Consider the following 24,356-nt stretch of genomic DNA (forward strand, 5'->3'; position numbering starts at 1 on the left):
GACAGAACACCTAGTAGAACACTTAGCGGAACTATGGTGGGACGTCGACCAGCAGGAAGACCAAGAAACAAGTGGATAGACGAAGTGAGAACCGATGCTAAAGAGATATTGAGGGTGGATAACTGGATGAGAGCAGCGAGGGACCGATATACTTGGAGGCGGATGCTGGGAGGCAGCGCCCGACTTGGTCTGTAGCGCCATAGGATAGAGAGAGGGAGAGTTCTTCTATCAATATTTAATATTGCATAACATTTTCCTGATGTCATTAATACTTACATTTTAATATTTTTTTAAAACCGAAACTATATCCTTATTTAACTTAGGTAATTACTATTGTAGGCCATCAGGAAAAGCAATTTAAAAATTTCGTAGACGAGTATATTTTGAAGCAACAAATGGTGGAGAACAATATAAGATTACAACAAGAACGAATCAACAATCAAATACAAATGTTGGTTTCTGATCACGTAGGAAAATCCATAGATATTAAGCCTACCAGTGATGAACCGGCCGAAAAAGAAGACAGTTCTCAGGAAGTGTTGATCCGTAAAATAAAACAACGACATGACGAGGAATTGTTCCTTATGGAAGAATCGTACAAGTAAGAATATAATTTATAGAGCTGTATTTTATCGGGAAAAGGTATCATATTCTTAAGGGGGAGGGGTATCTTTTGAATTTTTTATTTATTTTTATTATTTTAAATGAAAGGCCATAACTTCAAGAATATTTTGTGAAAATTTTAGATTAATCGGAGTAAGTAAAATTACCACAGATACACCATGTTGAATATCCTTACCTTCGACTCGTTTTACTATGGTTTCGCGCCAGCACGCTTGAGCGTAGTGAGAAACGTTCAACAAGTGTTCCCCTTCTGTGTTTTAGATTACTCCGATTCAAAAGCATATTCCAATGTGCATCACTTTACGATTTGACAGACAAAAAAGAAGACAGACGAAATTGTCAAAACTTTAAACGCGTTTTTTCAAAGGCGGTGGACATTTTGTAACCCAAAAACTGCACGATCCACCTGAATCTTTAGACATATCGTGAGGTAATGCTGTCGAGATATATTTGTTTTTATGCTCTTTTTTAATTAACAATAATTAATATATCGATTTTCACCCTTTTGTTACAAAGAGTTTGGTTTTTTAATAGGGTCCGTTTTTCAACGTAAATAATTAAGTATAACGTCTTTTTTATTACTCGTCGGCACAATAAAACACCATCACCGCGCTAAAATATACGTTCGTTTACGCTTATTTCTCTTTTACTCAGCATCAGGATAGCCCAAACAAGTTGCTGGACCATATATTATGTATTTTATACTTAACGCAATTTCACTGACGTACTACCTAAACACAATAGAGCTGACTCGTATTTTCCGTGGAAAAATGTGTCTATAGTTATCATCAAGCAAATAATATTTGTAACTCGATACATTGAAACCGCATTTATACTCAGTCCTCTTGGACAGGGAATTGGGCAGCGTGAATGTGTAAATAGCTCACTCGCGCTGCTGCTCCTCATGCTACTGCCATTGCACGGCGCTCTCTCAAAAGTCTGTTTTCGAGATGGAAGTCAAAGGACTGGCAGTGTTAGCACGAGTGGGTATTCACATTCAACTACTCTCTCTCTCACTTGCCGCCGGCAAAGCGGCAAGTGAGTAAAAGCGGCAAGTGAGTAAGGGAGCAAAACGATGCTGTCGTCACATTCCATTCTTGTGAGTCGTTCGGTAATGAGTTGTGAGGACATTGACGAGGAACTGATGTGAGTGAACACCTCACTCGCGTCGATATCGTATTTCGGGCAATATTTCCGCCAGCGGCAGCGGAAATATTGGATTTCATTAAGACGGTAAATTCGAATTGTCCCATGGTGCCCCACGTACCAATGTACCCCGCCCTACCCTATCTATATATGTAGATAGAACATTACCTCTTACCATAATTACTAGATCATCTATTGTTTTTATCCTGTGACGCCTTTTAAGACGTAAATATAAAGCAACACAGAGTGATGGATTAGTCGATAAGGAATCTATAATCGCATCTCTACCGAGAGGCACTCTACACAGGTGCTCCGAGGAGGCTACGGTAAAGCCAAAATATGTATAAGCACATATATAGTAGAGGCCCTGTCCTGTAATCAAATCTGAATCATCTTTACTTTCATACTTTTAATTTATTCGATTGTTTCATGTTTCATGCAAAATAACTAGTTCCATATTTTTGTTTTAGAAAACAAATGGATCTGATTGAAAGAGGTTCAGTTAGCGTAGAGGAAAATTTACGAAACGAATTAAAAAACATAACTAGCTTTTTCGAAGAAAAGTTCAATACTTTTAAAGTCAACAACGAAGAACAGATTACGTATTACAAAGAAAAAATGGAAACGATGGAAGAACAGCACAGAAATGAAATGAAAGTCGTGAAAGACGTGTACACTCAAAAATTGGATGATATTAAGGCAGAACATGTCATGCAAATAGATTATATTAAGGAGATGAAACAAAAGGAAACGTCACTTTTGGATGAGGGTCATGTATTAACGCAAAAACTTGATACAGGAATTAACTTGTTAGGTCATAATGTTAAGGTTCTGCAAGGTATTGAAGAAAAAGTTATTCATAATTACGACGTCTTAGCTTTAGCGCGAGAACAAAGTATTCAAACTAAAGAAAAGGAAATCTTACGTAAGTAAAATAACTGTATTGTTTTTTAATAGTTATACCTTTTTCTTATTAAAGTGTTTATTTAGCTCGCAATAACAAAGTAGTCAGACATCAAATGGATTATATTATTGTCAGAAGATACAGAAATTCTATAATACCATCCAAAACTTATTCAGGAAAAGAGAAACCTTCAAACCACTTTAAGGAAAAAGAAAACCTTGGATGGCAGTAGAAATTCTTGAAGTTATGGAAGAACCAAGAAAACAAAGCAATAGACCTACCTGAATAAACCCAAAGAAATTCAGAGAAGCATCAGAATGAAAATTTGACAGGCAAAAGGGAAGATGGCAATGCAAGGACAAAGACAAAAGCAAGGAAATAGAACATCTGGCTGGAAAGTATGATTTACATAAAAAATAAAATCTAAAAAGCAAAAAAAAGAATATCCTTAAAAATGATAAAGGGGACATTATATTATTGATGTGAAAGACATATTGTGTCGATGGACCAGTCACATCCAACAACTGTTTAATAATGAAAGAGAAGAATCGTCATTAGAAACCACATCAGAAACTCAAGAGTGGGCAAAACTACTGGGTCAGATGATGTGCTCATCGAATTATTAAAACTTGTTGAGCTCTTTAATTTAATATATCAGACTTCCACAATCCCAGACAATGACTACACTCGACCTTTGTAGCAATTCCCAAAAAGTCAAGTGCAACAACCTGCTCAGATCATAGAACAATATATCTTTAATGAGTCAAACAGTTAAAAAAACATTTTTAAAAATAATAGGTACAGCTGGTTCCTAAAAAAACTGATACGACTTTTAAAGCGTATTTTGTAGAAAATTGAGCAGTGTATTTTGATTTTGACGGATAAATACTTATTACTTACATACTGTCACTGCCAAATCTTAATATTTGTCAAATAACTTATTCTGTTCAACCTCAAAAAATAGTGCGGCAGATTCGTGCAAATATTATAAGAATTGTGCATTTAATGATAGAAGCATATTATTTAGACCACATATACTACACATATAAGGGTTCAAATTTAGATAGGAGGCCATCTCAGATTTTGATTTTTACAAAAATGGCGTGGATTCAAAATGGCGACTATACATATGTGACTAATAGCACGATAACTTTTGAACGAGACTTCAGGTTTCAACCAAATTTGGTATATAGGTTCTTTTTTTGACGTAGGTCTTGATGTATTTGATGATGTATTTGAGGTCTTGCACGGGAAGAATCGGTTTACCAGAAGTTGTGTTTTTCCTGGTTTTTATGTATAAAATATGTTGTTTTTATTTTCAATTATTTCACCCTGTATGTATTAATTTTTTCAAATAGTTAATACGGCCATTAAAAATAGCGTAAAAATATTTTTTAGGAAATGTTTTTAATTTTTTAGTTATGTTAATTACCATTTATTAAGTGCAAAACGTATCTTCACATGTACCTATTCGCGGTGTGCAAGTACTCGGAAGGGATACGGGAAACGATCGTGCGCGAATAGCGGAGAAATATTGCAACTTTCTTAAATAATTCATATTGTCAATTAGGGATTCCAATGAACTGTCAGTGGTGGTCGGTGGATGGCTAAAGCGACATGGCCATAGACATAGTTAAGGGGGGTGGTCATGTCGTATCTAATGTTTACATTGAATATTGACAAATTTGTAAAGAATATCCTGTTTGGTTTTGTTTTTTTGTTAATTGTGTAACGAAATTTGTGAAATTGTGATAGCAAAGTAAATATGAAGTGGTTTAAACATTGGATACGCCTATGGATGACAGTTTCGCCATCCAGCAGCCATATTATATCACGTGATTTGGAATGCCTAATAGGGCTTTTCATTCACAGTCATTTGTTTCGAGCTTCTGTCATATGTTGTATACTCTGTGTATATTAATATTATACACGGATTATACGACATTTGACAGAAGCTCGAAACAAATGACAATCGATGAAAAGCCCTATTGAAATTGTCAAATTGACGTACATTTCATACCTATTGTCAATTAAGAAGAAAAATTATATATTGCTTCACAATATTGATATGATATGCAATTATTATATAAAGGTAGATTTAATTAATTGTATTTTGCTTGCAGTACTGCATTTTAATAACTAATTTTATTTACTACATACAATTGTTCACGTTTTAATAACATAACCTAAATCTTATTTTTTCTTTTTATTATTTTTTTTGACTATGGCCTTGACAATTATCCAGTAACCAGAACCATATAATTGGCCAATATAATTAAAAATGCGAATAAAAGTGCAGAGCGAAGAAACCAGGTGTCGCTTTTCCGAACTCGCACGGTCCCAATATGCGGCAGATTCGTGCAAATATTATAAGAATTATTGTGCATTTAATGGTAGAGGCATATAATTTGGACCACATATACTACACATATAGAAGTTGAAATTTAGATACGAGGCCATCTCAGTTTTTGTTCCTCTTACAAAAATGGCGGGCATTCAAAATGGCGACTATACATATGTGACTAATAGCACGATAACTTTTGAACGAGATGTCAGATTTCAACCAAATTTGGTACCTATATAGGTTCTTTTTTTTGATGAATGATATCGAGGTCTTGAACCGGAAGAATCGGTTTACCAGAATTTGTGTTTTTACTGTTTTTTTTATGTAAAAATATGTTGTTTCTTTTTCAATTCTTTCACCATGTATATATTAATTTTTTAAAAAGGTGATACCGGCGTTGAAAAGAGCGTAAAAATATTTTTCAGGAAATATTTTGAACTCTTTAGTTATATGAATTACCATTTAATACATGCATAACGTATCTTCACATGTAGGGACCTATGTGCGGCAGATTCGGGCAAATAATAATATAAGAATTATTGTGCATTTAATGGTAGAAGCATATAATTTGGACCACACATACTACACATACAAAGATTCAAATTTAGATATGAGGCCATCTCAGATTTAGTCTTTTACAAAAATGGCGGGCATTCAAAATGAATCTGCCGCCCATAGGTACATGTGAACATACGTTATGCATTTATTAAATGGTACCTAATTAACACGACTGAAAAGTTAAAATATTTCCTAAAAAATATATTTACACTCTTTTTAATGGCGTTTACCTTTTTGAAAAATTTATGTATACATGGTGAAAGAATTGAAAAAGAAACAACATATTATTACATAAAAAACAGTAAACACTCAAATTCTGGTAAACCGATTCTTCCGGTTCAAGACCTCGATATTATTCATCAAAAAAAGAACCTATATACCAAATTTGGTTGAAATCTGACGTTTCGTTCAAAAGTTATTGTGCTATTAGTCACATATGTATAGTCGCCATTTTGAATGCCCGCCATTTTTGTAAAAGGAACAAAAACTGAGATGGCCTCGTATCTAAAATTGAACCTTTATATGTGTAGTATATGTGGTCCAAATTATATGCTTCTACCATTAAATGCACAATAATTCTTACAATATTTGCACGAATCTGCCGCATATAGGTAGGTACATGTGAAGATACGTTTTGCATTTATTAAACGGTAATTAACATAACTTAGTATTTTGACAACGGCACCCGATTTGGGCGTCGAAACGTTAATAAAATTATTTTTTTCATTTTAATTGTGGCTTATTTCCCATATAAATAATTAATCATAAAAATGCCACAAGGAAATAGCTTCAGAACAACATTAAAATATGCAGTTTCTAATTTCTTTTGTTATTGTATAACTACTTAATATTTTAGTAATGAAAAAGACACTAGAAAAGTGTCGAGAATCTGCTGAAAATGAACGAGCTCACCTTCTTTCCTTGGTCAGAAACTTGGAGTTAAAATTAGCAGAGCAAAGTACGAACGCTCAAGAAGATCGATGGGCTTTGCAGCAGGCATCCGCTACTTTGATGGCTCGAAGTAAAGCTCTCGAAAGAGAAGCTGAGTACAGCAGGAATCTTATAGAAAGAGAAAGGGAACAACTTAAGGTAAATGCTATAAATTTTTTTGCTTCCGTTTTCTGTAACATGCTGTTATTTTTTCTAATTCTTGCCTCAAGATGCTGGTATTTTTCTTAAGTCTATTCCGTTTGCTTTTTTCTAAGGTTTTTATTTTCTCTCGTTTCCAAAAGATGCTTTTGATTTATCGGAAATATTTTACATATTTCAACGCTTTATAGGCTGCTACTTCGGTTTCCTTGGCTACCTCCTCTTTCTTCCTAGACATAGCTCTAACTAGTGATATCTATTTCAAAGCTTCTCCTCGTCTAAGTGCCTTTTGAATTAAGGTTAGCAAATATGGCAAATTTGTTTGTCCTGAGCTTGATAAATTAGTTGATTTTCTGTTGTATGGCTCTACAGTCTTGTTATGGCAGCCATGATTCTTCTCTCCCTCTTTAGATCATTCTTTCCTTCGTTTATTCCTATTACTTGAAGTTGTTCAAACTCTACGTTGCATTAGAAACGACAGTTTGGCCTCTACCTGCGATTTTTGCAAATTGATAGTTAATCCTTCATATAGGTATCCTTATAAAGTTTCTCTAATTACGTACCCCACATTGACTTTAAATGATGTGAGTTAAATAATATTCCTATAATATATATTCTATTTGCTCAAAATACTTAAAATTTTATATCAAATCTCTAATAGTCAATTAAATCTATTTTGGAATCTACTATTTCCTCTTTGTTTATAATCAGATCAAGGCAATTTTGATCAGTTGTATTCTCCTTACAGATCCTCTGTATCCCTTTTCCGAGCTGTCGTCAAATAAATCATTTTTGACATAAAAATGAGATTTCCAAAATTTCACGCTTCAAAAACTCATAATAACTTAGAAGTACAAATTTAAAGTCTTCTGTATTTTAAAATAGTTCAAACGACCCGTGACGTCACATAGTTTAGCTATATGGTTCCGTTTATGGTTATATTTAGGTATATTCTTCTTTAGAAGAAAACTAATGAATACTAATGAATATAACTGAAACATCAACAGTAGAGGAGGTATATAGAAACGTAGTCGTTAGCGTTAAAAAAGCTGCAGAAGAAGCACTCGGCTTTAACACTCAAAGACAAAGTGAAAAACTATGGTGGAACAAAGAAATAGAAGCACTCGTAGAAGAGAAAAAGCAAGCGTATATCAGATGGCTCAGCAGTAAACAACAAAAAGATAGAGATGAATACCTGGAACTCAAAAGAATAACAAGAAGAACAACAGTAAAAGCAAAAAGAGAAATGTGGGATAAGAAGTGCCAGGAAATTAATACCTACCTGGGAGGCAGAAAATGTACAGAAACATGGAAGTTCCTCAATAAAATAAGAACTAACGAAAGGAAGAGCACAAACATTCAATTAATATCCACACAAAAATGGGAAAAGTACTATGGGGAATTACTGACAGAAAATAGGGACGAATACTTAACTCAATCACCAACAGAGGTTAACATTGAAGGAGAAGATATAACAATACAAGTGACAGAAATTAGAAAAGCTATAAAAGAACTGAAAAACGGTAGGTCTCCAGGACCAGGGGATATCCCAGCCGAACTAATAAAATGTGGATCACAAAAATTGTTTGAAACCGTCACTTGGTGCATAAATCAATTTATAAATGGTTCTCCCGTGCCCGACGAGTGGAAAATTGCTTATATTTCGTCGATCCATAAGAAAGGAGATAAGCTTAAATGTGAAAACTATAGAGGGATATCAGTGACTAGTACATTCAGCCGTTTGTATGGACGAATAATTAGAGACCGTATTGAGAAGGAGTACAAAGATCAAGAGGAAGAAGAACAATCCGGTTTTCGAACAGGAAGAAGCTGTACTGATAATATCTTCTGCCTCAAACTACTAATAGAAAAAAAATTAAGCACAAATCAAGAAACCCACCTCATGTTTATTGACTTGCAGAAGGCGTACGATACAGTTCCTGTAAACAAACTCTGGAACGTGTTACGACAGACGAATATTAGTGTCACCTTAATAAAAGCCTTAAGAAATTTGTATGAAGGGTCAACATCACAAATAAAAACTGGAAACAGATTATCGCAAAGCTTCCTGGTTAATAAAGGTCTACGTCAGGGGTGCTGTGTATCACCGACTTTATTTAAAATATATGTTGCAAAAGCATTGAAAGAGTGGAAACGAAAATGCAGAGGCATGGGCGTAGACCTTGGAGAGATTTGCTTATATACATTGCAGTTTGCTGATGACCAGGTTGTTATAGCAAACGATAAAGATGATTTAGAATACATGGCAAGGAAATTACAAGAAGAATATAGAAAGTGGGGACTAGAAATTAATACAGAAAAAACAAAATACCTGCCAATAGGTACCGAACTATCGAACATCACATTAGAAAATAATGAAATCATCATGCCCTGCGACCATTACACATATCTAGGAATCGTTTTTGACACAACGGGGAAAGATGATGAAGAAATAAAGAGAAGAATAAAGGCGGCTGCACAATTGCCCGGGAACGGGAACGAGAACGGGAACGGGAAAAAAGTTAACCTCTATGTAAATTAATGTTGTAGATGCACAATAACTGAGAACGAGAAGCTGTCCGGTAACGGGAACGGGAAAGTTGACCATGTTTTAACTTTCTCGTTCCCGTTGTATTCCAGAACCAATCAGAAGGCAGTATTAAAAATACTGTCAAATGCCCAATAAAAATTTGTTATTATAAGTATGTGTTTTAGTGACAATTTTTATACATTTTGCATTAAAATAAATGACGAACGATTGATTTCTTTATTGGAAAAATGTCCTCATCCGTATGATTGATGTAGATCATAGTACGTACTTATATAGTAATTAGATACAATAATAATATAAATATTTGAATGATATGCTTTTTATCTTTATGCTGACAAACCTTTGCGATTGCACACATATTGTGTAAATTAGTTCCAAGATTATAAAAAACGAAAATATTATAAAAGCTCGTCATCAAATAAATCCATATTTTTAGAGTTAACAGACATGTTCTTTTAATAAAATTAGAAAAAGATCGTTCCACAAAATTTATTTTGAGAAGAAAAATAATTAATAGCACAAGTGACAGTGACACAAAACAGCTGTTTACCATTTAATTGTGAATCTGCTGATGCTTTCAGTTTCCGTTCTCGTTCCCGTTTCCGTTCTCGTTCCCGTTCCCGGTCAATTGTGCAGCCGCCTTAACACAATCCAGAAAAACAATAGGTTGTCTAAACAGCGTACTGTGGAATCATGAAATAGGAAAAAGAAGAAAACACAATATCTACGAATCTCTTATTAAAAGCAGTCTATTGTACGGAGCAGAAACTTGGCGGATAACCGAAAACAACAGAAGAAAACTGGAGGCAGTAGAAATGGACGCTTTTAAAAGATCAGTAGGAGTGTCACGCAGAGAGAGAATACGTAATGATGAGATAAGACAGCGAATGGGGGTTGACGGCTCTCTAATAACAGACATAGAAAGAAAACAGCTGATATGGTACGGACACGTCCAGAGGATGGATAACTCAAGACTCCCTAAAATAATTATGCAATGGGTACCACCAAACCGCAGAAAGAGAGGAAGACCCAAGAAATCTTGGAGAGAGGGAGTAACGAAGGCGATGAGCGCAAGAGATCTTAGAGAGGGCCAATGGGATGATAGAGTGTCATGGAAATTAGGCATCGGACAACGTCGCAAGACGTTTTAAAACCGATTATATATATATATATATATATATATATATATATATATATATATATATATATATATATATTCTTCTTTAGTTTATTGGCCTCCACCTACTTGGGTATTTGGCCAGCTCATCGTCGCGGAATAGGGGAAAATTTATATTCTAATGACATTTATCGTATGTCATTGTAATAATTTATACCAGTTTGTTGAGATTGGAGTTTGATATAGTTATTGAAGGAAAGGAAAGAAGGTTTACTATGGAAAATAAAACAATTTTGTAAAAGTACAAATTTTCTACTTGTAACGTCACATAACTGTATTTTCTACTGACGTCTATGTCTAATTTAAAATTATATACAATTTTGTTTACTTTGTTGGTTCAGAATGTAAACATATAACCGGATGACGTCACGACGCGTTTTGGGCTGGCTGATATAATTTGAATTTTTAATCGTCTTTAGGGGCCAAACGAAAGACAAACAAAGCTTTTTCTATCTTTGATACATGTTCTAAATTATGTTTTGTTGTGATTTATAACATTTTTTTTTGAATTTAAAATTTTATGCAAGTTCCCTATTGGATAGCCAACGCTCGATAATCTAGCATGGCACATGAAGAAGTATTCCTCTTCTTACTTCCTTACCTTTATAATTCCTTATCTTTATAGTTCCTTATCTTTATAAATGACATTACTAATTTAAAAATCAATGGGAAAATTTTTCTTTTTGCTCCAGTATCACTTGGAGCAACTCAACTATTGCATCTCTTCATGAAACTATAACTTCGGATCTACTGACGATAAAGACCTGGTCTGACTCTAATTTACTCTCTTTTAACGTAAATAAAACAGTAGCATTATCCTATAAAGGAGCTCTTCAACCTTTGCCACTTCATAACAGCCAGATCAGTACCGTTGATTCTGTAAAATTTCTTGGTATTTTTTTAGACAGCAACCTCAAATGGTCCCTTCATATCGATTCGTTAAGTAAGAAACTCGCCTCAGCTTGCTATGCAATACGATCTGTCTCAAGGGAACTCAATTTAGCATCTTCTAAAATAACATATTTTTCGTTGTTCGAGTCTCATCTTCGATATGGTCTTCCTTTTTGGGGTTCTAGTACAGCTGCTCAATTTGATGTCATTTTTAGATTGCAAAAAAGAGCAATAAGATATTTGTTTGGCTTCAGAAGATCTACACATTGCAGAAGTTACTTCAGAAATCACGAAATTTTAACACTTCCATCTTTATATATTCTAGAAACGGTTTGTTTAATTCGTAAACACCTTCATGTCTTTCCATCAAGGCCCAATCATCTTTACTCCACCAGAAATTCAATCTTTGATATTTATTTACCGATTCCATCCACTGAGTTAGTAAAGAAATCTATATTATATTCCGCAAAGAAACTGTACAATCATCTTCCGTTACAACTTAAATCTGCAACATCTTTCCCTAAGTTCCGAAAAATGACAAAAGCCTATCTATCCAAAAGACCATATTATTCAATAGAAGAATTTCTTAATGAATAACTAAGAAAATTGGGTTCCATGCGCAGTAGCATAAACTTGTCAGTTCCTTATGTTGTACCTGTTTTATTTTATTTGTTGTATGTTCAATTTGCAATTTATATATGTTTTGCAATAAATTGTTTTTGTCTTGGCTTTTATATCTTATACTGTACATTGTTGACGATTTATCTAATTTTAGTAAATGGTAGTTGTTATTTGTTATTTATATTATGTTTTTCTTTTGACTGTATGTAAGCTTTGTCCATAAAATTGTAAAAATTTTCAGTGGCAATAAAGCATATTTCTATTCTATTCTATTCTATACTTTTTATGGGTAATTCTGCATTTTTATTTGCGGATTGATAACTCTACCGATTGATGATTTATCTCTTGTTTTTTTGACCACACGTGTCTCCCCCATTCTGCCGTTATAGTTATTCCATTCTTTTTTTCTATTTAGTGTCCATTCGTTTATACACTGTACTTTTTCTTCTAATGTCTTCACTACTCTTTCGATCTCTCAGCGTATTTCCTGTAATTCTTCTCAGTACTCTCATCTCTGCCGTTTCCATTAGTCGTTGTGTTGTGGCTGCATCGGGTCTTGTTTCTGATGCATAATATGCCATTATTGGTATTAAGCTGGCTATATAAATTCTAGACTTCATCTCAGAGTTAATGTCGGTTTCGTCATATAGTGTTATTAAAGCATCCTGTCAGTCTATTTGCTTTTTGTACTCGATGTCTCACTTCTTTGTCCAAGGGTATTTTAATTCCATTACTTGAAGGGTACAAGAATAAAACAAGGAATGTCCAAATTTTGTTGTTTTGTGGTTTTTGCATAATGGGGTGCTACTCTATGAGCTGCAGACTCCAACATAAAATTCGAAACTCAAATCTACTTTTTTTAACATTCCTTGTTTTATTTCTGTACCATCATCATCATCATCAATGGTGCTACAGCCCTATGAAAGACCCTCGACCTTTCCAAGTCTATTACGCCAGTCAGTCCTATCCATTGCCAGTTTGCAGCGCCTATTTTTCTCTCATCCTCATCCACACCATCCTTCCATCTGAGTTTTGGCCTACCTCTATTTCTACTTCCCACAGGTTGTGACATAAGGATTCTTCTAGAAGGGTTGTTCTGCTGTAATCTTGCTAGATGTCCTGCCCATCTTAGTCTTCTTATTCTTATAAGAGATACTACGTCTTTACCACCAAATTTTTGTTTATATCTTTGGCATACCTCGTAGTTGTACCTCCTCCTCCAAACACCATTTTCACAGATGCCACCGAATATTCCTCTCAGGATCCTTAGTTCAAATATAAGCAGAAGGTTTTCATCTGCCTTGGAAATGGTCCATGCCTCTGATCCATATGTCAACACTGGTTGTATTGGGACCGTGCAAGTTCGGCAAAGCGACACCTGGTTTCTACGCTCTGCAAATTTATTCGCACTTTTAATTATATTTGCCAATTATATTAGTCCTGGTTACTGGATAATTGTCAAGGCCATAGTCCAAAAAAATAATAAGAAGAAAAAATAAGATACAGGTTATGTTATTAAAACGTAAACAATTGTATGTAGTAAATAAAATTAGTTATTAAAATTCAGTACTGCAAGCAAAATACAATTAATTAAATAAAAAAAGACTGAAATAGTTTTGTACACACTTATGACAACAGGTAAAAGGGGGAGAAGTGTACTTTTGAAGTGTGTAAAATAAATAATTCTTAGCTGAGCGCTTTCGGCTTATAAAGCCATCTTCGGAGCTATGGTCAAAAAGGTCAAAGAGATGGGTTCCATTTATGATATAAAATACTTCTGTTTCTTATGTAGTTTTTTATTGGTTGGAAAAAAACCTTGTCTGTCTGTTTAAAAAATTGCTCAATTTGCTGTTGGTTATTTTTGTATCCAGATAAGTTAAACATCAAGAACGAGCACAAAGGACTTTCACACGAAAAATTACATTACATATAAAACGAATATTTGATCATGGTAAGGTAAAAAAAAACCCTACCATTTGAATAGTACGGTGTCAGATAACTCAGACAGACAAGGTTTTTTCCAACCAATATAAAACTACATAAGAAACAGAAGTATTTTATATTATAAATGGAACCCATCTCTCTTCATAGGGGTATTTTGACCTTTTTGACCATAGCTCCGAAGATGGCTTTATAAGCCGAAAGCGCTCAGCTAAGAATTATTTATTTTACACACTTCAAAAGTACACTTCTCCCCCTTTTACAATTAATTAAATTTACCTTTATAATAATTGCATATCATATCAATATTGTGGAGCAATATACAATTTTTCTTCTTCAATGACAATAGGTATGAAATGAACGTCAATTTGACAATTTAAATTGACAATATGAATTATTTAAGAAAGTTGCAATATTTCTCCGCTATTCGCGCACGATCGTTTCTCGTATCCATTCCAAGTACTTGCACACCGCGAATAAGGGTTTTGTATATGGTTATTTTTGTTTTTTTGGCCAAGTTTCTGCTTCTCATATACCTACTCAGTACAAAATAGCATTTGTTTGCTAGGATTATCCTTCGCTTGATTTCTTCCGTCATGACGTTCTCCTTGGTGATCAGGTACCCTAAGTATGTGAATTTGTCCACCACTTCAAAGGCAGAGTTATCAACCGTGAATTGGTGACCGATGTTTCTGGCTCTATTGTTGGGTGTTGATGCCATCATCTTAGTTTTCTCCTCGTTTACTTGCAGGCCCATATTTTTGAGGCATTTGAGAAGGTGGTATACATTTCTTCTAGCTTGCGTGTTGTGCGGGCAACTAGGTCCACGTCATCTGCATATGCCAAAATTTGGGATGAATTATTAAAAATATTTCCTCTGTTGTCTATTCGGGAATCTCTGACCGCCTTTTCCAGAGCTATGTTGAAGAGGAGACACGCCAGCGCATCTCCCTGTCGCAACCCAACATGCGTTTCAAACGCCTGTGATTGTTCGCCCTGTATTTAGACTTTGCAAACAACTTTGCGCATTGTAGCCTTAACCAATCTTATCAGTTTATCAAGGATGTGGAATTCATCCATGGCTTCATACAATTTATTTCTTAGAACACTTTTAAATCATAGGCCGATTTAAAATCTACGAAAAGATGGTATTTGTCGATATTGAATTCATTGTTTTTTTCTAGTATTTGCCTTAGCACAAAGATCTGCTCTGTTGTTGATCGACCAGGCCTAAAACCACTTTGATATTCTCCAAGAAGCTCCTCTGAATGTGCACTTAGGCGACTATATAAGATACTCCAAAATATTTTGTAGGCTGTATTAAGGAGGGTTATTCCCCTATAATTTCTACATTCCAATTAATCACCCTTTTGTGTAACAGGCAAACGATTCCAATACACCACTCTTCCGGGATTTGTTCCTCATTCCAGGCTCTCAGTATTATTTTAAATATTTGATTAGCCAGAGTAGCACCTCCATATTTAATAAGTTCCGAGGGTATACCATCATTTCCTAGAGTTTTATTATTTTTTAGGTGTTTTATTGCATCCCGTACTTCTTGAATGGAGGTTCTAATGGTGTATTGTTGCTTGCTCCTGGGGATGGTTGATTTGGATCTTCTACTTCGATAGTAAATAGTTCTTTATAGTGTTCCACCCACCTTTTCAATATTTCTTCTTTTGTGTTGAGTATGTGCCCCTCCTTATCCTTACATAGTCTTATTGGTTTGAATTCCTTTCCTGCATTATTCAGAGTTTTATAGAATTTTCTTGTTTGATTTTCCTGTTTTCTTTGATTTTTCTGTACCATCAGATGCCATCAATTTCTATTGTACGTCTGATTAGTTCTTTATTGATTACTCCTGTTTTCGTTTTCTGAGATGAAATTATGAATTTCATATTTTATTTATTTACGAAAATATTGAATTCTTTTGCTTTTATGTTAAATCTGTGGACTAATCTTCATCTTGTGTTATCAATATTACGTCGTCTGCATAACAGAGTATTTTTACTTCTTTGTTTCCTATTCTAAATAAGTACATAACATAAATACGTAAGTTTAAAAAAAAGCTCATCAGTATCAATTTGTTTCAGACATTAAAAGAATCCTTCTTAACCGAACAAGAAAGGCTGTTAATGCAAGTAACTGAAGAAAAACTCCAACTAGCTTCAGAAAAAGCCAAATTTGAAACTTCCACTAAACTAGTTAATTCATATGAGGTAGAACGTGCCAAAACAGAAGCCGAAACAGCAATTTCGGAAGCCAAAAATTTAACCGAGAGACTGAATCAAGAAAGAAACCTCCTACAGCGCCAAAAATTCGAAATGACAGCACTAAAACAAAATCTGACGGAGAGAGAAAGAGAACTCGAGGATAAAGAGGCTGAATTGGAATTTCTAATGCAAGATTCTCAGAAAAAACTGAAAGAAGACAAACAGGTTCTGATGGAAGCTAAACGAATGGAAACTACATACAAAGAGAAATTGAAGGAGTTACAAACACAATGGGCTTTACTTTGTAGTAGAGAGAAGAAATTGGCGGAAGAGAAAATTTTGTTATCCAGGGAAAGATTGGCGTTGTACACGTCTCTAAAAGCTTCTAAAGACTGTGTTTTGTGTAGTACTGGCGAAGAAACATCTTTTGGTAAAAATCCAGGAATAATTTCTTTTGAAAATGTTAAGGTAAGTAATTATTGTTTTATTGGATTTTATTGGAAAATGCCACGCTTGGAAGTACTGTTATAGTCGGTTCGCTAAACTCACACACAACTGGCTAGTAATTTTAGTAAGTAATTTTGCACATTTGGTAAAATTGGCAAAAAAATTAATTACTAAATAGTTAATAATTACTAAATAGTTAGTAATTTTGCCAATTTTGGCAAAATTGGCAAAAAACAAAAAAATTACCAAAGTAAGTTATCAATCGAAGTAGCACAGAAAACGACAATAAATATCGTTCCCATACCACCAGATTGACAACAGGTGGAATACTTTCTTTGGTTACACCTCCTGAGATTTTCAAAAATTATATTTCATACAGGATGCCGAGGAAATTAAGATGAGAGAATTTTAAATAATTCACAACTCATCTGCTCAGCGTGGTAAAAGCTCCAACAAGAAAGATTCCTTAATACTCAAGCAAAATAGTAAATGAATTAAAATGTATAAACATTCTCAATTTCTTTGCAACACGAAAATGCAGCAGCTGCATAATACTCTGGTTAAATCGGAGAGTGCAGGAAGAGTCTATACCGGTTTCGGAGGTTTTTCTCCTCATCAGTAGTCCCATATGCTCTTCTCTCCGATTTTCCCAGTCATCACACTTTGGGCCTTTCTGAATTGCAAAGAACGAAATGTCATGGATGTACTAAAGCCATCTACCGAAAAACAAAGTAAGTTATCAATCGAAGTAGCACAGAAAACGACAATAAATATCGTTCCCATACCACCAGATTAACAACAGGTGGAATACTTACTTTGGTTACAACCTCCCGAGATTTTCAAAAATTATAAATCATACTAGTCTAAGAGCTAGAGGCGAGAAATCATCGTCATAAGTAATATGGAGTTTGGCATGTGAAATGTGTCTATTGTATGTTGATAATTATGACCCCTTTGGATACAGGGAGTAGCAATAAGGGATGAAAGGGGAAAGTTAACGCAGTCATTCAAGGTTTTCACCTCCTATTTTGTTAAACCTCCATCGATTTACATGAAAATTGGTGAGTAGTTAGAGCATACCTCAAGAAATAAAACTGATATGGTGCCAACGTGCGCTTTTAGCCTGGGGGTGGATGCCACCCCTTCTCAGAGGTGAAAACTATTTTATTAAAAATAACCCCACTAATCGATAGAGGGACAAATTTTATTACCTCTAATTATTAAAATAAATAAATACTTTTTGAGTTATTAAAGATCAAAGATTTGAATTTTTCGTGAAATAAATGCATGATGTAAGGCGGTTTTTCGTAAATAATTCAAAAATTGTAAGTTTTACTGAACACTTGTCAAAGTACTTAGAAATATGTATCAAATGAGCTCCCGGAAAAGTTGATACCAATAAACATTATGCTACAAACATTTTTCAAAGTTTAGGCTCCAAAAATTTGGAGCTTAATTATTATATTATTTATATAAGTTTTTAAAATTGTTTTAAGACATTTATACAAAATATAGCAAAAATGTATTTGAATATTATGTCAAATGTGCCCATTATTGGACACCTTCAGTTTCTGTACATATTCAGTTTATACAGGGGCGGTTCTAGACCAAAAAAAGTGGGGGGCAAGGGAACACAACCGGTGAATAAACAAGATAACGTGCATTTTTAACGAAAATTATAGTACAAAAGTACTGTAAAAACTGAAGGGGGGCAGCTGCCCCCCTGCCCCTGGCTAGAACCGCCACTAAGTTTATATCGATAGAAAAAATTCGATTAAATATCGAAATAATATAAAAATAATATTTTAGTAACATACATATTATTTCAAAAATATATTACTTCATATAAACTGTAAAAGAATTGAAATATCAAATAAATAAATATTACTTATTAATTTTAATGTAAGTAATGTTAAATGGCAGGTTACAAATTTTTGGTGCTGTCTACCCAATGATTTATGTATTATGTATATTATATTGTATAATATACAGTGTGTCTACTTAAGTTGGACACATATATTACGGGACACTTTTTTATTTTTAATTTTACGAAATAAAGTTATAATTCATAAAAAGTTCTGCATCGTCTAAAACCTACGATTCAATCATCAGATAGCAAATTTTATCTATATTATAGGAGGTATTTTAAAAAATATGAATTTCGCTCAAGATTAAAGTACCTTTTTTTCACACTGTTGTAAATTATTGTTACTACGAAAAATTGATTGGAATTAAAAACTGTGTTCTAATATATGCAATAGTTTTTATTATTATAATTAAATAATTAATAATTATTATAATAATGTAACTATTACCTACATTCTTCTAATAAAAAGAAAATATTTAATTTTTTTTTCAAATTAGAGATATGTACCTACCAATCATCATTTTCATTTATAACTCTTTTATTATTAATTTTACGAACAAAAATTATTCTTCATAAAAAGATCTGCACGGTCTAAAATCCAAGATGCAATCATAAACATAAGATTATATAAAATTGTATCGATTTTAGTCAATGTGTAAAAAATATGAATTCGCTCAAGAAATTCGCTCAGTAAAGTGCCTTTATAGCTCACAATATTTAAATAGTAGGATATAATTGCACATTAAACATAATTTTTAATTCTAAACAAATTTTCATAATAGCAATTTTCCATATTAGGAATTTAAATACATAAAAAACAAAGTTTTCGTTATAATAATGCCCGCATTTTTAACTTGTTATATTTAAATTGTAATAAAACGAACTTGATAATAAATTATAATCCTAACTTCATTCCCGAAATTCCTTTAAAAATAAATATATAAATAGCGTATGTTTTAATTTTCACTTTTTCCTAAAAACTCGAAAGGGTTCTCTTATTTTCATCATCACTTGCTTAGCTTTGATGTTATAAACTTCATCTGGAGCTCACTTGATAGGTATTCTTGAGTACTTTGACAAGTGTTCAGAAATATATTTTATAAAATGCACCGTTTTCCCGTTATTTGAGCTTGAATACTTAGATTTGGGTACTAGCCGAAAAAAATATATATTCCATCACCTATAACTCACTTTTTATTAATTCTCAAAGGTTTTTCGAATAACAAATCTCTTTTATTTTTTATTATCTTCAATTTTGGTAATCATAACTATTTTGATAAAACTTACAGTTTTTGAATTATTCACGAAAAACCGCTTTACATCATGCATTTATTTCACGAAAAATTCAAATCTTTGATCTTTAATAACTCAAAAAGTATTGATTTATTTTAATAATTAGAAGTAACAAATTTTGCTTAAAATTTGTCCCTCTATCGATTAGTGGGGTTATTTTTAATAAAATAGTTTTCACCCCCGAGAAGGGGTGGCATCCACCCCCAGGGTAAAAGCGCACGTTGGCACCATACCAGTTTTGTTTCTTGAGTTATGCTCTAACTACTCACCAATTTTCATGCAAATCGATGGAGGTTTAACAAAATAGAAGGTGAAAACATTTAATGACTGCACGAACTTTCCCCTTTCATCCCTTATTGCTACTTCCTGTATCCACTGAGGTGTCAGCCTGAAAGGGGTCATAGTTATTAATATACAATAGACACATTTCACATGCCAAACTCCATATTACTTATGACGATGATTTCTCGCCTCTAGCTCTCCGTCTATACAGGGTGCCGAGGAAATTAAGATAAGAGAATTTTAAATAATTCACAACTTATCTGCTCAGCGTGGTAAAAGTTCCAATAAGAAAGATTTCTTAGACTCAACAAAAGAGTAAATGAATTAAAATGTATAAACATTTTCAATTTCTTTGCAACACGAAAATGCAGCAGCTGCATAATACTCTGGTTAAATCGGAGAGTGCAGGAAGAGTCTATACCGGTTTCGGAGGTTTTTTCCTCCTCATCAGTAGTTAATACTAAAATAACTAGCCAGTTGTGTCCGAGTTTAGCGAACCGACATAATAAAGAGCTTATGACAGCCAGAAAGATAGTACAAAATATACAATCTAACATTAATTTTTGGACTGTACCAAAGCATTTTACGCCAGTAGGTTATTGGTAAAATTGTGTATACTTACTACAACTGAATGTGGTTACTTTTTTTATGGGAAACCCATAGACACGTCGTGTCTACCTTTAAAAGTGACATCGTATGGTCATAAATTAAAGGATGCAGAGTAAGCATCCTAAGGTAATCTTATATAGAACGGATGGGGAGGGGTAACGTGCAGTATATTTCCATGCCACGATCACTTTTAGTTACCATATAATACAGGGTGTATCATTAATAATTGTCCATATAATAACTGGAGAAACCTTAGCACAAAATACGAAGATTTAACGTAAAACACTTAAATAAAATGTGGTTCCTTACTGAGTTACAGGGTGTTTTATCTAAAAATTTAAAAACTATTTTTGCTCGGCATTTTAAAACTATTCGACGTATCCCTTTCATACTTGGCAGGAAGTACAGGTACTGTACAAACTACTAAATTATGTTAAATAAACATTTCTGTCTATTACCAGAGGCATACGACGGGGGAAAGTGAATGGTTGACCCTTTCCAAATTCTACGCCACTGGCGGAATTGCTATTTTAGTACAATATACTTTTCATTCGTAACGATAAAGGCATTAGTCTTCGAGATCTTTGAAGTTAAAAATGAAACGACACAGTTATTTTGATTAATGTATTGTGTCGCTTCATTTTTAATTTCAAATATCTCGAAAACGTAATAATTTTATCGTTACGAATGAAGAGTATATTATGTACATAAAAAGTATTGAAAAATAAAAAAAATACACTAACACAGCAATTTCGTCAGTGGCGTAGAATTTGGGAAGGGTCAACTAGCCACTATCCTCTGTCGTACTCCTCTGGTAGTAGCTAGAAACGTTTATTTATCTTCATTTAGTAGGGTGTACTGTACCTACACTTTCTGCCAAGTATGATAAGGATACGCCAAATAGTTTTAAAATACTGGGCATAAATAATTTTTAAATTTGAATCATATGAATAATATCATAAATTAATCAAAATAACTGTGCCGTTTCATATTTAACTTCAAATATCTCGAAAACTAATGACTTTATCGTTACCAATGATGAGTATATTATTTACGTAGAAAGTATTGGAGAATCTAAAAATGGCACTAAAATAGTAATTCCTCCAGTGGCGTAGAATTTGAGAAAGGTCAACCATTCACTATCACCTGTCGTACGCCTCTGGTAGTAGCTAGAAACGTTTGTTTATCATAATTTAGTAGGGTGTATAGTAGTCGCACTTTCTGCCAAGTATGAAAAGGATACGTCGAATAGTTTTAAAATGCTGAGCAAAAATAGTTTTTAAATTTTTAGATAAAACACCCTGTAACTCAGTAAGGAACCACATTTTATTTAAGTGTTTTAGGTTAAATCTTCGTATTTTGTGCTAAGGTTTCTCCAGTTAGTATATGGACAATTATTAATGAAACACCCTGTATAATGTAAAAACAATTTTAATATCAACTAAACAATCTGATATTTTCAGATACCTGATTTAAGTTCTGTTAAAATTCGACTAGAAGCCCTAGATGACGAAGAGAGTGAAGTTAGTAAAGAAGGAAGCATTCACAACAAGTAATTTGGAGATCTCAGCAGAAGATATTCCAATAACTATTTACATATTTATTAAATACTGTTTAAAAATAAAAATTTCGTTTTTTTAATTTGTAATTTTTCTATAAATATGTATTTAATAAACAAAGTGCCCCGCACAAACCTTATGGAAATTAGGTCCCAGTGGATTTGGTTCATACTTTGGGAAAATACCCTTTGAAGCATTGTGATGAAAAGTTCTCATCGGCACAAACTCGGAAAATTATAAGATTTACTGGTTCCCTGAGTTACTGGTTATCTGGCAACATGTAGAAGTTTGGATCAAAGACAAGTACTAATAGTCTAGGATTTTTTCCTGGCTATCCAATGGCGACTCTTACTTTGACCTTGACCTACAACGGACATCATCTTCTAGAGTTTCGAGGGTTTTCGGCATTAAATTGATATAAGCAGATTACTCATGGGTTTTTGGGATCGCTAAACACGAATATGCCATCAGAATTGACCTCAGGAGTACGTGGTGGCCAGGGTCAGTCCAAGGGACGTCATCTTCTAGAGTTTCGATGGTTTTCGGTATTAAATTGATGCAAATGAATTACTGGAGGGTTTCTTAAAGTCGCTAATCACGAATATGCCACCAGAACCGACTCCCAGAGCATCTGGTGTCCAAAGTCAATGAAAGGGGCTCCTGGAGTTTCGAGGGTCTTCGGTAATACAATAATGCAAACGGATTAGTTATAAGTTTTTGGGGCTGGTGAACACGGATACGTTATCAGCACAGACAGAGGAACACCTAATGCCTAAGACAGATTATCTTCTTTAGTTTCGAGGGTTTTCGGCATTAATTGATAAAAATGGATTACTCATGGCTTTTTGGGGTTGCGGAACGCTAGCACGTTATCAGATCCGAACCAAGGAGCACCTGGTGCCTAAGGTTATTCATCTTCTCGAGTTTCGAGAGTTTTCAGCATTAAATTGGTACGAATGGATTACTCATGGCTTTTTGGAGTTGCTGAACACAAATATGCCATCAGAACAGACACCTGAGCACCTATCGCCCAAGGCACGTCATCTTCTCGAGTTTCGAGAGTTTTCGGTACTAAATTGATGCAAACGGATTGGTACACACCGTGTACTCGGAGGTTTTCTGAGTTGCTGTTCAAAGAGAGCGTACACATTGGTGAACATTTTTTTGTGCTATTTGTAGATTTTTACTAAAATAACCACGTTGTGCTATTCAATTGTTTTAATTATTTATAAATAAAAACTCAATTTATATCTGACAATGTTTTTTCTTCATTTGTTTTAAGATTGATTTACTATATTCTATTTTGATAGTGTTATTTATCGTGGTCACTAGATACTCCAGAGTCTTTTATGTAAGTCATATTCCTGTTCAGCAACCCCAAAAAACACAAGAGTAATCCGCTTGCATCAATTTAGTACCGAAAACTCTCGAAACCCCACAAGATGACGTGCCTTAGGCACCAGGTACGCCGGTGTCTGTTCTGATGGCGTATTTGTGTTCAGCAGCCCCAAAAACCCATGAGTAATACCCATCTACATCAATTTAATGCCGAAACCTGTCGAAACTCCAGAAAAGACCTGCCTTAGGCACCAGGTGCTCCGTGGGTCGGATCTGATGGCGTATTCACGTTCAGCAGCCCCAAAAACCTGTAAGTAATCAGTTTACATTAATTTAGTATCGAAAGCTCTCGAATCTCCAAAGCATGATGTGCCTTAGCACCAGGTACTCCGATGTCTGTTCTGATGGGTATTCGTGTTCAGCAACTCCAAAAACCTATGAGTAATCCATTTGCATCAATGTAGTACCGAAGACCCTCGAAACTCCAGGATCCCCTTTCATTGACCTTGGAAACCAGGTGCTCCTTGAGTCGGTTCTGGCGGCATATTTGTGTTTAGCGACATCAAAAAACCCTCCAGTAATTCATTTGCATCAATTAAATGCCGAAAACCATCGAAACTTTAGAAGATGACGTCCCTTGCAGTGACCCTGGCCACCACGTCCTCCGGAGGTCAACTCTGGTGGCATATTCGTGTTTAGCGATCCCAAAAACCCATGAGCAATCTATTTATATCAATTTAATGCTGAAAAACCTCGAAACTCTAGAAGGTGACGTCCGTTGAAGGTCAAGGTCAAAGTAAAGGTCGCCATTGGATAGCCAGGAAAAAATCCTAGACTACTAGTACTTTTCCTTGATCCAAACTTCTACATGTTGCCAGATAACCAGTATCTCAGGGAATTGA

General features: G+C 34.2%; 1 protein-coding gene across 1 annotated transcript in view; it reads left to right on the forward strand.

Annotated features, from left to right (window-relative positions):
* The window catches only part of LOC114329857 (fas-binding factor 1-like), a 33,753-nt gene extending 11,555 nt beyond the window's left edge, over positions 1-22,198 (forward strand). Inside the window, exons 4-8 of the mRNA XM_028279116.2 lie at positions 340-601; positions 2,241-2,695; positions 6,433-6,665; positions 15,940-16,527; positions 22,021-22,198. Coding sequence (XP_028134917.1) covers positions 340-601; positions 2,241-2,695; positions 6,433-6,665; positions 15,940-16,527; positions 22,021-22,113 — 1,631 coding nt within the window. The 3' untranslated portion in view covers positions 22,114-22,198. The remainder of the gene's footprint in view (positions 1-339; positions 602-2,240; positions 2,696-6,432; positions 6,666-15,939; positions 16,528-22,020) is intronic.
* The last annotated feature ends 2,158 nt before the right edge of the window (positions 22,199-24,356 follow it).

Source organism: Diabrotica virgifera, chromosome 7 (genome assembly GCF_917563875.1).
Source record: "Diabrotica virgifera virgifera chromosome 7, PGI_DIABVI_V3a".
Lineage (NCBI taxonomy): Eukaryota > Metazoa > Arthropoda > Insecta > Coleoptera > Chrysomelidae > Diabrotica > Diabrotica virgifera.